We start from the raw sequence: 13,632 nt of genomic DNA, 5'->3' as shown, positions 1-13,632 counted from the left end.
CATCACAATTCTGAAGTACAGGAAACTCATACTGTATGTCAACCTGCAGTAGTATTTAATAATCAGCACCAAGCAACAAAAGGCCCCTTCAGTTGGCCCAGTTTGTGTATGTATTATCATGTAACTCCCACTTCAATTTTAAGGAACAACAAAAGCAACACACAGAAATTTCACATGAATATTACCAGGAAAGATTTTTTAAAAACACAAGACAGTAAAACAAAACCCACACCATTTAGTCAATATGAGAGTATAACAACGTTAATGAAAGCAGACAGGAACGAGAGAATGCTGTAACTAATAATAATTTTAACAACCAGTGCAGTTTATAGTCCAGCCTGTCAGCAGGAAGGAGTATTACTTAAGTATTTCTGAAGTAAACTAGGGTTCAAGTCTCATTAGGACAAATACGTTTCAATTAAATAATCAATACGACTAATTAAAAGATACAGTGAACAATACTCACGGCATTTTCACGTTTCAGATATGAGACTATCTAGTAAACGTTTGTTCCAAATTTATGAAACTGGCGCCTTTGCTACACTCAAACAATTCGTGTAAAACATGACCTGTCTTATACATAGTTCCGATATACCCTTGGATAAATGAAAATGACTCAGACAACGCACCAGATATTATGAATCCAAAAAATAAATCCTTATTTGAATTCTGTGCATTGTGTCTATTTTCGGGTGATGAAAAGGTCGTGAAATGCATGCCATTGCAGTTTAGCAGCAACGGGAACACTTGATATTTGTTTCTTCCGTGTCGTGTTTGGTGAACACGGACAAGTTTTTGTTTACGTAGCAACAGGCAGCACATAGCAACGGTGTTCGACAAATGGTACTGCCAATGCTAATTTGATTCAATAAAATGTATCTTGCATACTTCCAGGTGATTATTACAGGGTGATAAAGAAGTAAAAGTAATAGCATTTAGCCTAAGTTAGCTGCCACACCTGGCAGTTGTCTGGTTTCTAAACTGGAGAGAGCTAGCTAACGGTAACAGGTCAATTTTATCTTCCAAAGATGTCTTTTCAAGAGTCACCTCGTCCTTCTGATGAAGAGGAGGCTTTCTACATGCAGTGCAGAGCTGCGTACCTCGCCGTATTCAGATCTAGTTTGACAAATATCGCTTCGAAACAGCAGTTATGTCGTGGTAAGCTAACTTTAAACTACTTACAGCTTGCACGCAAGGCGACTGTCAGCGTGTTACGTCAAGAGAAGATACATCTTTGATCGATTTAATTTTTGTGCTATTTCCATAACATACTACATTAGCTTAATATCAGGCTATATATATGATGTCATGAAACTAATACAGTGAAAGATAGCGCCTTGGAGGCTAGCTGTCATGATGTTATCAATGGGATATGGGGATTTCCTTTTTACTCGGTCTGATATCTCAAAAAATCTGAGCCCCCAAGCTTAACTGGCCACTAGCTTTAATTCAGTGTTTATTAACCATTCTGTAAAAGATATCAGCTGATGACGTCAAGTATTGATGCTCTACTTTCTATTTTAGGTGGATCGTCATTGCAAATCCATCCTGTGCTGTTAAATATTAGTCAGTTTCACAGTGTCTTGTGATGACCCCACTTATCACAAATACCACAAATGTATGAAATCATTTTGGTAATGTGCATAAAAGGATGTGTAAGACATGTTTCTGCTGGTAGACTGAAAACTTATATAGTTCATAGTTAGCCCTAGTTTTAGCTTTGTCGGCTTAACCAGCTGTTTTGTTAAATAGTTTTTGTAGTAATCAGTGGTCCAGGTGTTACATTGTGCAGAAAAACATCTCATTGTGAGGGATTTCTCATTTTTGAATAATATACATAACATTTAAAAGACCTGTCAGTCAAAAGTATCAGAAAAAAAAACACTGCAGTTGTGCTACAGTTGTTTGTCATCTGCCTTTGCTCCCTCTATAGTCATTGTTGTTCCCCATTTATCCAATTCAGTTCTCCAGCAAGCAGGAAGAAATCCATCCCATGCTACTCTCAATAAATACTGGACCCCACGAACATCTAAACTGAACTTTGATGACTTCTGTGAGATTCTCAAGTGTGAGAAGAAAACTGAGGAAACTGAGCTGATGAGAGCTTTCAAAAAGATGGATGTGAACAGTGATGGCTACATCACACACAGTGAACTGGAGAAGGCCCTTACTACTGTGAGTAGTTTAAAATGATTTTTATTAGACAGGCCTGCTACAAAAGGTATTGTTTCGGTTTTAGCTACACTCACTCCTCTTGAGTGAATTAAGTGATGTTGTACAATCAGCCAACTGAGCTACGCCAACAACTGGGGACCAGTTAATGTGGTGTCACAGATGTAGACTGCGTAAACATAAAATTATTAAAATCACTGATCGCTGATATTACTGATATTTTTTTCTGATGTTTTGACTACTAAAAAAATATGATGAATCTTCCAGAGAGGAGACAAAATGACCACTGAAGAAGTGAATACCATTTTCTCATTAGCTGACATCAACAAGGATGGCAAACTGGACTATTCAGAAGTAAGTTTGAACAAGTATGGAGTATTATACTATAGTTTACTCATCAGGTTATCTTGTGTGTCCAAGACTGTGAAAATGTGTATTTGAACTGATCCACAAAGATGGTTAATCAGTTTAAGATAATGGATGCACCAGTGTAGCCTCAGAACAAAGGCTACTACTACAGTAAAAAAGCCTTTTGAAACAGTAAAATTATACCAACTATAGCAAATGGAATTGAATTTGCAGTCTCCCAACCTTATTGTTGCCACAGTTGAATTGAATTTACATAAAATAGAAAAACAATAAGTGACACAGAAAATCCAATAGAGCAAAAGAAAACAACAGTTTAACCCTGCCATGATTTGCTCCAAACTTGTCTTTGTTTTGTGCCATATGCTTACCTCCACCCAAGCATTTCTGACCCTCTCCATTACCTCAAAACTGCGCTCATGTATCATCTTCTGACTTATGGTTTCCTGTTGCTGTCAGTTCTGCAGATTGCTTGTGTCTACGGCAGAACAATGTCAGATAGCTGCTTTGGAGAGGCTTGAGGCTGATGCCAAGCTGAAGAGGCAGAACTTTGGCAGCCAGTCATACAGCCCTCCAAAGAGCTCTGTGTCATCAGCATCATCATCATCAGCAGTACAAGTGGCAGCAACTCACCCTCAGCCTCCAGAAACATCAGACGCGACACTCAAGAAAGGTATGATATGTGGCTTCCCAGAGCATTTGAACATAAAACAGACTGGTTCTGATTTTGTGTTTGTTTAAAAAAAAAAAAAAAAAAAGATCAGTTTGTGTCAATATAATAATATCATTTAATGCTGAGCTCAGTTAGCGGATATCATTACACTGGTGTATGATTCAAAAGCTACACGTCCAAAGTAGCAGCGTATCATAGATATACAGTAGGTATACTCCACTCTTTCCAAAGATGCACACCGATTGCCCCAATACGCCTCACCGATTAGTTTTGATGAATAAATAATAGCTCTGTTATTGATCGATTTTTCACTCCCACCTATGACAAATCCCCTCATTAAGACAGTCCATACATCACAATTGCCACACAATTAGAGCAGCTTGTTTGGTGGGAGGAGACTGTAAAGTGCTGTGATTTGGGTAATCATTTCTGCCATTAAGAGATTGACAAAAGCTCTCTCTACAATGATGAAAAATGTTGCCTTTCAGCTCTGGCTTTGGAGTAAGCACTTGCCAAAAAGATATGTTTTTGTAGTCTAAACAAGCAAGGACTGGGTTCAAGTCCAGCTGCAGCCTTCTGCTACCATAGATAATGAACCAACAGTTTTTTTCTTCTTTAAAACACACCACCTTCAGTTAGTTGAAGGTGGGTGTAAAAATCTTCTTTTTTCACTTTTACACCAGCATTTTGTGGAAAGAGAAGAACAGAGATCCTGGATGAGCGAGCCAGGGACAGGCCCACAGAGGGAAGATAGATGGGGTTGATTTAAATGGTCAGTCCATGTTCATGCTATTGATTTGGAGGATTCCACCACTTCTCACTGGGGAGATGATGAGGGATTAGATGGTGGTAGAGAGGAGGGACCAGTCGACCACCACTGCAAAAACAAATGAGCTCCCACACAGTAGTCGGGATTATCACATTATTGTGCCTCTCCCAGGTATTGATTTATACCCGTTACATTTTAACAAGGCACTGACATGAGAAGCTACGTGATCGCACATGTTGAATGGGTTATTCTTGGAGCTCAAAAACTGTTTTGACTGTTCATTTGGTCTTACATTTGTCAGTATAAACCAGCACTTCCCTGAGAAATACACTATAACTGTATGTGACATGGATAATTTTGGTTGATTTTTCACAAATAATTGACGAGATTAAATTATGTATTAGGTGTTTTGTGTCTAACAGTTGATGGGTTGTCATCGTGTTTCTCTGTTAATTGGTCTGTTTAGTTCAGTGCTTGTAGTTTTCTAGCACCAGGGAACCGCCAGTGCTGAAACAATACTGCAACATTCAATATAAACTCACACTGATGCTTTTGTTAGGCCACGTTTCAGTGCATCTTTGTCCACTTTCACAAAACAGCTGCAATCTGGTCCTCTAGATTAAAATACTCTCATCAATACAAAATGGATCCATGACAAATACCATGACAGTGGGTCTATTTATTCTCTGCTACGGTAATTTGCTTGTAAGCCTATCACATTACTTGATTTCCCGGACTTGGAAACAATCAGACCCGTCATTAGTGAATTGATATTTTCTGGCTTCAATTAGTATTCAAGGAAAAAAGTTGTGTAAGATAATGGATTTGAGAGGGTTCTGTTATGCCATTTTTTGATTTAAACTGTCTCCATGATTAATTAAAATGGGGTTGAATTTGAGATGACACTTTTTTGGAACCCAAATGCAAAGTAGCCATCTTCACTTGAACTTGGGACTGGACTTCTGAGAAGACAGATTACAGTGTCAATTATGTTGTGCACCTCATCTCTCTTTTGTGTTTACGGTTTGGGCAGGGGAGGGCTTCACTTAATCTGTCAGTCAGTCAGTTGAGCTCTCCGTTGTGTTTTAGCAACATTATTTATTGATAATATTTTGTACATGTATTTTTAGCATATGTATCTGCCCTTGTGATTTCTCATCTTTGCGTTTGATATGTGTTTGGTATTTGTTTCAGACAGCCGGTCGTCCTCTCGTCCTTCCTCCGCTCGCAGCAGACGGTCATCTCTGTCGAACTCAATCACTATGACATCCAGCGGCACTAAGGCCAGCAAGATACCAGAGCCTTCAGGCTTCCAGGTAAACGCAAGGAGTTACGTTTTGTATAGTCATAATGTTTAAGTATTTGGAGATTTTTATGTCTCCGTGCTGGCGACAGCCAGGGCCAGAGGCATTATGTTTACGGGTTGTCCGTCCACCCATCCTTCCCATTCCTGTGAACGTGATATATCAGAAACGCCTTGAGAGAATTTCTTCAGATCCGGCACAAATGTTCACTTGGACTCAAAGGTGAACCTATTACATTTTGGTGGTCAAAGGTGAAGGTCATGGTGACCTTACAAAACACAGTTTTGGTTTTGTGAATGTGATATCTCATTAATGCCTTGAGATAATTTCTTCAAATTTGGCACAAACATTCACTTGAACTCAAGGATGAACTGATGAGGTCAAAAGTTAAGGTCACTTTGTCCTCACAAAATATGTTTTTGATAATAACTTATACATTCATATGCTGATTATGACACAATTTAACACAAACGTCAGATTGTGACTATATTTCCTGTAACTTTGCTTGTTGGCGGCGGTATACAACCACAACGCGGTAATTCTAGTTTCAGTAAGAGTACCCAAACAGATGTATAGATATTAGTCACTCTGAAGTCTGTTAAAGACCTAATTTTTAAACCACTGTTTATTTAATGTTTATTTAATATTTATTTTAGTCAGGACAGTTATATAAGATGGACTACTGACACACACACTGCATTGATAGCCTAAGCTAGATTGCAAAGCCCGTACTGAGATGGGTCTTAATACAAATACGAAAGTCAACAAGAAAACACACTGAACATGTTAAAACAAAAACAATGATCCAATGAAATTACCATAAAACTCAATGACAAGCACCAGATTATTTATATGACTAGATGACAAATTGCTCTTTAAAAGCTGTTTCAATTTGATTTCAAAATTATTATGTCAGTTGTAGGATTTTCATGATATTTTTTTATTGTCTTCTATAAGCAAAATGCTTAGTATGAGTCGTAAAGATTAACCATTTTTACCATCAGTGACAAAACCTGGAAATCTTTGTACATGAGTCCATGTGAGAGACCCCATGATAACAAGGACCCTGCAGCACCATGGCTCTCCCAGTATCACTGTCGCCCAGTGTTTTTGATGGGCGAATTTAGCCCTAGGTGGATAGATATACACTGTATTGATCCCTCTCTCTTTGTTTTCACTCTTTTTGGCTTAACCTCGCCTGGTTTGCTTTACAGCAAGGAAAAAAAGTAAATAAATAAATAAAAATAACAGCCCCCTGCTCCATCTCTCAAGTCCAAGCATCATGTTGAGATTGGAAAGGGCCAGACATCATTGAGGTAAAAGAATGTGTGTCCAGAGATTACCTCCAAGGGAAGTTCTGCACGCTATATTGGCTGCTATATTGCCATGGGCTGATAATTGGGAGGTGGTGGGTGGAGGGTGGGCTGTGTTTTTGTAGTGGTGTGAGTGTGTATGTGTATCTGTGTGTGTGCCTTGTGGGATGCAAATGCATCTTGATGAATAGAAAGCTTGGCAGTAAGGATTATTCTTACTTATTCACTTCACTACCTATTCTCAGTCTTTATGTATATCTTAAAATAAGGCAAAGTTTTAATGTGTGTGGTTTTTGTTTGTTTGTTTGTGTGTGTGTGTGTGTGTGTGTGTGTGTGTGTGTGTGTGTGTGTGTGTGTGTGTGTGTGTGTGTGTGTGTGTGTGTGTGTGTGTTTGTGTGGCCGGTTTGGTGTATGTGACCCTCTCTGTAGCAGTAAATCAGACCTGTGGCCAGTGCAGGTGACAGCGCCTGTATTAGTCTGCTGGCTGACCCTCTCTCTATGGGGGCATTAATTCTGATGTCTTTAAGCAGTAGACGGGTGCCCATGGCAATTTCCCTCATTTAATATTGTCTAGACAAACCACTGAAGTGTTATGATTTGATCTTTTATGCCTCTCACAGCCCAAGATAAATACTTTGAGAAAATAGCTTTTCTCTAAAGGAGTGACATGCTCCGTCTTTATGGTACTTTCTTTGTTTAACTTGGTGATTTATTTGTCCACTAAAAGGATATATAGCCTATTCCAGACTTGCGTGGCCCTCAATGTCCTCTTACTGTGTGTCCACACCAACTGTGTTTTCATTTAATGTGTCTCCAATGAGTGGAAGGAAAACTTCCTTGTTTTGATGTTCCTGTTCAATTTCAAATTATTGTCTCATTTCAGTTGTGCTGCCAGACAAAGGAACAACAGGATTTCAAAATGAGAGAAATATTAGGATTCATAAATATTGCCAAAGTAGCCTCTTGATAGTTTTGAATGACCGCTGGCCCAAGATTGAAAAGGCTGTATTTATCAAAGTTAAATGGACTCCAATTTGCCATATCAGGTACTAGAGGGAGATTTACTTCAGCCTGCAGCAGAAACACAGTGTAGCACTTCTGCCCTCCTCTGGATCAGCACGAGAATAACAAGTGTTTACACGCTGCTGAGCTGAGATAAACTGTGAAATAATGAATATGCCCCCTGAAGGTTGGAGTGATAATTATCACAACGGCAGTTTCTGTTAATCAAGTGAGAAACCTCGCTGTTATGATTGACTGCTTAATTCACTTTTTCATGCCAAAATACACGTCCCCTGTCGCAAGATCAATCCCTCTTTTAATAGGAACTGCAAATTAGTTTTGGTTTCTGTTGGATGAATAAATGCATTTTGTTGTCAAGCAGCAAAGCTGTTTGTCGGGATGTGTCAGGATCTATACAGAGACCACACATCATCAAATATATTAGGATACTCATAACATGAAATACTGCATGTGATATATCAAAGGGCTTAAAATAGCAAAGAGCTGGATCTCTGTCTGAAAGATTTAGGAGTTGTTTTTTTCCTGCTTTATCGGCCACACTATAAATGGAAGTTTGTATGAATGTGGTGGATCTGTTGGTTAAGCAGATATATCTGTTGTTCATTGTTTCAGGAGTGGCATCACAGTAAAATGAAAGGATGTTTCTTCTTGGAGGATGATGGGAGTATCAGCTCTCTGCAGTACCAGCTCCATGTCCCCCAGACAACCAACATCTACCTAACCATCCAACCATTCAGCCTCAGCCTCAGCCACAGACCTGGTATGTATTCTGTTTTATGATACACATTAAAAACTGAAATTGCAGAAATCGCTAAAAACTGATAACCCTATCAGCTATAGCAACGCTATATTTCTGCTTGCTCCACTTATTAGGGAGGTCAGAAATTATGATCACAACAGCACCTCTGGGGATAGTTGAAATTTAGTAGTGTTCTCTTCTGGATTCTGGATTCGAACCTTGCCTGATGAGGATCTTTTAGAAGTCCCATATTTTAATTTCCTGCTGGACTGCTCGTTGCTAATCTCTACACCACAGTTATAGTAGCATAAAGGTTAGTTGCACAGTTTTAAAGAGGCTTTTTGTGACATTGTAACATAAATAAAGTATCACCCCAGTAATTTTCAGATCATGAATCATAAACAAAAAGACCACACAGAGGACTGACTTTGTTTATTGGCCTCAGCACTGAATTTTACATTGTGTGGCAGCAAGTCAGATTTTGTAGGAAATGTGTTAGATTGTGTTCCAGCTCAGTGGACGATAATTTATGACAAACAATAAGAGGATGTGGTTCAGTTTATAAAATCTGAACGTGCAGTGGCAGATCGTGGAGTGATGTAGAAGGTGGAACGTTACTCCTCCTGTTTATGTTTTAGTGGAGAAATACTCAACATGTTGGTGCCAGGTGAAAATCTACATTAACAATTCTAAATTCAAATCCAGGCATCGAGGTTGAGCTTCTGTTAATATATTATATCATATGTTTTGTATATGGTATATGGTCTTACAGTGAATATGTAGTTTTGTTGTTGTTTAATCTGTTAAATCTAGAATGTAAAACAGTAGAAGTATGTGATACAAGCAAACAACCACATAAACAATAAGTATTATGTTGGAAATCTTTATTACAGGCCTGAGTGGCATAATCAAATAAAAAATACACAAATGCTTGTTTGTTCATTTATTTAATCCACTCCTTTTTTTGTTCTGCTAAAATATTCACGGTTTCACAATCATTAAAGTGAAAAAGTCATATCATAACCCACAAAACGCCCTGAGGCTGAGATTTTGAGGTCAGAATGTGATTTACTTACTTTACATGTTCCTGCAATCCTGTGTTACCTTTCAGACAAGTGTTCATCCTGGATGACAGTGGATACAGCTCTTTTTATCATGTCAGCTGGAGAAACCAAAGAAGACTCAACCTTAGTGCATTTCACTGAGTCAAAAGACAAAGAGGTATGTTTGTGTATATTGAGAGCTGTACATGTACTTTGCCATTTGTTCATATCAGTTGGTACATTTTAACCCTTCCCAGTGATACTTTATGTGCTGATAGAAAACTTATTTTTTTATCGAATATTTATCCCTAGCTGCCAGATGAAAATTCCTGGATATGCTAAGAGTATTTTTGCCACTCATTTGTTCCTACAGACATATGTTTGGAAAGGGGAACTAAATGCTGGGACCTACTACCTGCTTCCCTTCACCAGTGGCTGCAGACTGAAGAAAAGGAGCAAAAAGAGTCTTTCTATTAAACCTGTGGACCTTGTCTACAGGACTGACACTGGAGAACTAGACCTCACCAGGGACCTCAGGTTTGTGTGTGTCTGTTTATACTGTATATACTTCGTGTGTGTGTGTGTGTGTGTGTGTGTGTGTGTGTGTGTGTGTGTGTGTGTGTGTGTGTGTGTGTGTGTGTGTGTGTGTGTGTGTGTGTGTGTGTGTGTGTGTGTGTGTGTACTTCATTCATCACCAATATTTAATAAACAAAAACACAAAGCTCTTGATTGATACCCAATAGATCTTAGTTTTTTTGTACACTAATTTTTAAGGTATTAATGTGTATATATAAAATACACTTATACATATACCTACAACTTACATTTAACATACACATCCTCAGAAAAATAACTTTAGCATGAAAAAAGAAATAATTTAGTACAATCTGTGCTTTGATCCGCCCCTGTGGATGCTGGACAAAAGCCTTGACTGCTTTGCTTGCTGTGTTGCTACTGTAATGGTTAGACGATTGTAAAGATGAACAGGAGAGAATGAATGCAGGATGTGCCAGTCAAGATCTTGCATGAAATTTCTCTGTGTTGCTCCCTTTGTGCCGCAGGGAGGCGCTGTCTGACATCTTTGAGGTTATAGACATGGATGGAAATGGTTTGCTCAGTCTGGAAGAGTACAATTTCTTTGAGCTGAGGACCAGTGGAGAGAAATGTGACAAGGATGCCTGGGCGGTCTGCAAAGGTAATCCTTTCCAGTATGGCACTGATACATAGGAATGCTAGCTACACATTCTGTCAACCAAAGATTAGTAATAACCCTATGTTTTTTGGAGGGACAGAAAATTTTGATATGAGAAAGAACCAGCTGACACGACAGGGCTTCATGGAGTTGAACCTGATGGAGGCCACAGAGAAAGATGGAGACCCTGCAGACCTGTGGGTCACCCTGGAGGCCATGGGCTACAACCGCATGCTGGAGCTAGTTGAGGTACATTCACACACATGATTTCACTCAAAACAACATGGCATGATGTTAAACTAATATGCTTTAATTTAAGGCTTACATCTACGCCTCAATAAATTAATCTACACAGAATTACACACAATGTTATTATGAACATACTTACGACTATTTTATTCTCATTTATCTCTACAGACATTTTTATGCTACTAACTAATTAAATGAACACCCCTTCTCCCTACTGTGTCAGGCTTGTCCATTCCAGATAGATGTACACTGTGAAGGCACTCAGCTGTTAATCCAGCCACTCAGTATGGACTCAGGGCCCAAGCTTCTGAACCAGGCCCTCCAGAAGTCCATCACAGCCAGGACAGGGGCCAAAGCACTGAGGGGACAAGACAATGTTTTCATCTACACCTACCGAGGAGAGCACAGGATCTCTTCCCTCATAGCCAACAAGGTGGGCAACAAACTTTTTGTTGGAGTGATTATTTGACTCTGCAGGTAAAGTTTTATTATGAAATTAAGATATACAAAATGCACCACTGATGTGAAAGTGATCACACAGTTGAGCAGTATTGCAAATAGATGACTCTATTTTCCTGGTTCACTGTGATCAATCAGTCATGCCATGCACCTTAATGACCAGCAGGGGGATGACAGTCCAACTTCGAATGAGAGGATTAATGAATACTACACTGTTATTTATTGAATATGGTATTGATCAGAGCACGGAGCATCAGAGTGTTTGTTTACTTTATAATAAGTATGACTATATATTTATATATAGAACAGTTGACAAGGCTTGAATTAGACATTTTCTCTTAGTACAGTACTGCTACAGTCTGCGGTTGCTAGAGACCATTCACCATTTGTAATTGATATGCAGCAGAGGTATCCATTCTCATAGCAACAGGAACTACTCTAAAAGAATGAACCGGTGATACAAAAGAACATCTGAACGGGCAAAACACTTCACCTGGTTATCATGAGACTGTTTATTTTGATTCATTATTTATTTTGTTTTGTATTTCCCCATTCTCTTACAATTTAACTACAATAACTCTAGCAGCTTTGCAGACTGCTTGTCTTGGATGTAAATAGTATGAATCTGCATTACTCTGTTCAAGCAGCAGTTGGTACATAAAGATGTAGGTTCCCTGAGATTAGCACAAGGAAGATCACCTTGTTTTTATGAGTAAAAACCACAGATTCCTATTTATTTACCTATATATGTTTAGCTGATGAAAATGTGCATATTCATGGATTTCAAGAGTTCATTAGTTAACCAACACTCTTTGTGTTGCAGACCAACCAGAGAGTGACTGTTCACGTAAACAATGAGCAGAGCAGGAACTGCAGCAGCAGTAGAGGCATGAGTGTGTTTGCTGTAGAGGTGCCAGCCCGGACCAAGATGGTATGAAGTTTTTCCTTGTGCTCTTTAACAATCTGAAAAATGTCTTGAATATTACCATATTAATAGATGCTCATCTTGTAAATGTAATTGTTCCCACTCTACTACATTCAAATTTACAATTACATTGTTCATTCTGATTAAAAAAATACATTACATACAGTGGAATGAAACGATTATATGGTGTTTTAGATGCTAATACAAACATGTGTGTCCTGTCATCCAGGTGTGCCAACATGTGCTGCCCATCAATGAGAAACAGGACTGGACCTATAATTGTGTGGAGACCATACTAACCTGCACATAAAGGTGTACTGCTATGAAAGACTCAAAGCTCACCTTGGCTATTGCTACAGAAAAGTGATGGGCAAAAACTGGTGACCGGTGGTTTGAAACTGGATACATAATGAATAGAAATTGTTCTATAACCACTGGCAATATGAAGAACATTCTTACTGGTTGGACCAAATGATTCTTATGTTTAATTTTACTCTAACTAACATGGTCCAAAAGAAATATTTCTGAATCATTTCAACTTTTATAAACCCTTTGTTCAAGTCTTAGCTGTGTGTTGTGTGGAGCTTCTTATGTCAGACTGCAACACCAGGATCTGAGACCCTCTGCCTGCTTGTGGAGAGCAGCTTGATCACACCCACCTGCAGCTCAGAGGTTCTATGCATCAGAGGTGTTGAGCACTGATGGCAGAGGTGGTCACAGTACTCATAAGGTACAGTAGATAAAGGTTATTACTGCTTTTGTTGTGGCTTTGTATGTGTGATGTTTTTGGTCAATGTAGAGAATTTCAAAATGCCCTTAACATTAACATTTTAAATACACAAGTAGAGATCAAAGGTTATCATTTAAAATCAAGGCTATTGCCGTGATGAACTTAATCATTTTCAAGAAAGAAAACTTCTCTAAAGTCTTCTCATGTGTCTGGATCTGTACTGTTCCTTTGTTATATACTGTACTGTATATTTATTATGATTATATTTTAAATTTAAATGGGCCATGTCAGAGACTTTCCAGGTAGTTTTAGATTCATTTATACATCACAACTTTGGTTCATGAACAATGTCCTGAAATCACAATTAAATGATTTGTCACACTGCTTGTTGTATAATCAGAAAGGCCAAAACAAAGGTGCTAACTTTTTATTTTCCTGTGCTTTTATATATTTTACTTTAAAAGATTTGACTATTTTATCACTTTGCTCGTGTAGATAAATAAAGATCTCTAAGTGTCCTGTCCCAGGTTTCCTTAATGATGTTTTTGCTTAACATTTTTGAATGAATCACTTCACTGTGTTCCACATCAGTGTCTTGTTTCTTCAGGTAATACACTACATAAAGGCAGATGATTTTAAGACCTTGTAAACAGGCATGTTCTCAGGGGAAATCTG

At 38.5% G+C, this 13,632-nt stretch overlaps 1 protein-coding gene across 2 annotated transcripts; it reads left to right on the top strand.

Annotated features, from left to right (window-relative positions):
- The first annotated feature begins 797 nt into the window (after positions 1 to 797).
- Positions 798 to 13,479, top strand: efcab7 (EF-hand calcium binding domain 7). Of its 2 annotated transcripts, none has more exons than XM_056378747.1 (13): positions 798 to 1,158; positions 1,964 to 2,175; positions 2,440 to 2,526; positions 2,998 to 3,211; positions 5,175 to 5,296; positions 8,233 to 8,380; positions 9,471 to 9,580; positions 9,776 to 9,939; positions 10,464 to 10,597; positions 10,695 to 10,843; positions 11,067 to 11,276; positions 12,126 to 12,233; positions 12,457 to 13,479. In XM_056378747.1, the coding sequence occupies exons 1-13, from the start codon at positions 1,029 to 1,031 to the stop codon at positions 12,535 to 12,537; spliced, it is 1,869 nt and encodes a 622-aa protein (XP_056234722.1). In that variant the 5' UTR covers positions 798 to 1,028; the 3' UTR covers positions 12,538 to 13,479. The 2 variants fall into 2 exon arrangements, with proteins under 2 accessions (XP_056234722.1, XP_056234721.1); XM_056378746.1 differs by having other exon boundaries at positions 10,689 to 10,843.
- Positions 13,480 to 13,632: the final 153 nt, after the last annotated feature.

Source organism: Seriola aureovittata, chromosome 6 (assembly GCF_021018895.1).
Source record: "Seriola aureovittata isolate HTS-2021-v1 ecotype China chromosome 6, ASM2101889v1, whole genome shotgun sequence".
Classification (NCBI taxonomy): domain Eukaryota; kingdom Metazoa; phylum Chordata; class Actinopteri; order Carangiformes; family Carangidae; genus Seriola; species Seriola aureovittata.
The sequence above is the reverse complement of the archived record's forward strand: the minus strand, read 5'-3'. Positions and strand labels throughout refer to the sequence as shown.

What these genes read in the sequence shown, in the direction of transcription:
- efcab7 (XM_056378746.1), top strand. Translation starts at nt 1,029, where the DNA reads ATGTCTTTTCAAGAGTCACCTCGTCCTTCTGATGAAGAGGAGGCTTTC. An exon ending in CAGCCTCAGCCACAGACCTG is followed by an intron (nt 8,381 to 9,470) that starts GTATGTATTCTG and finishes GTTACCTTTCAG; the next exon opens with ACAAGTGTTCATCCTGGATG. An exon ending in TGCCTGGGCGGTCTGCAAAG is followed by an intron (nt 10,598 to 10,688) that starts GTAATCCTTTCC and finishes TGTTTTTTGGAG; the next exon opens with GGACAGAAAATTTTGATATG.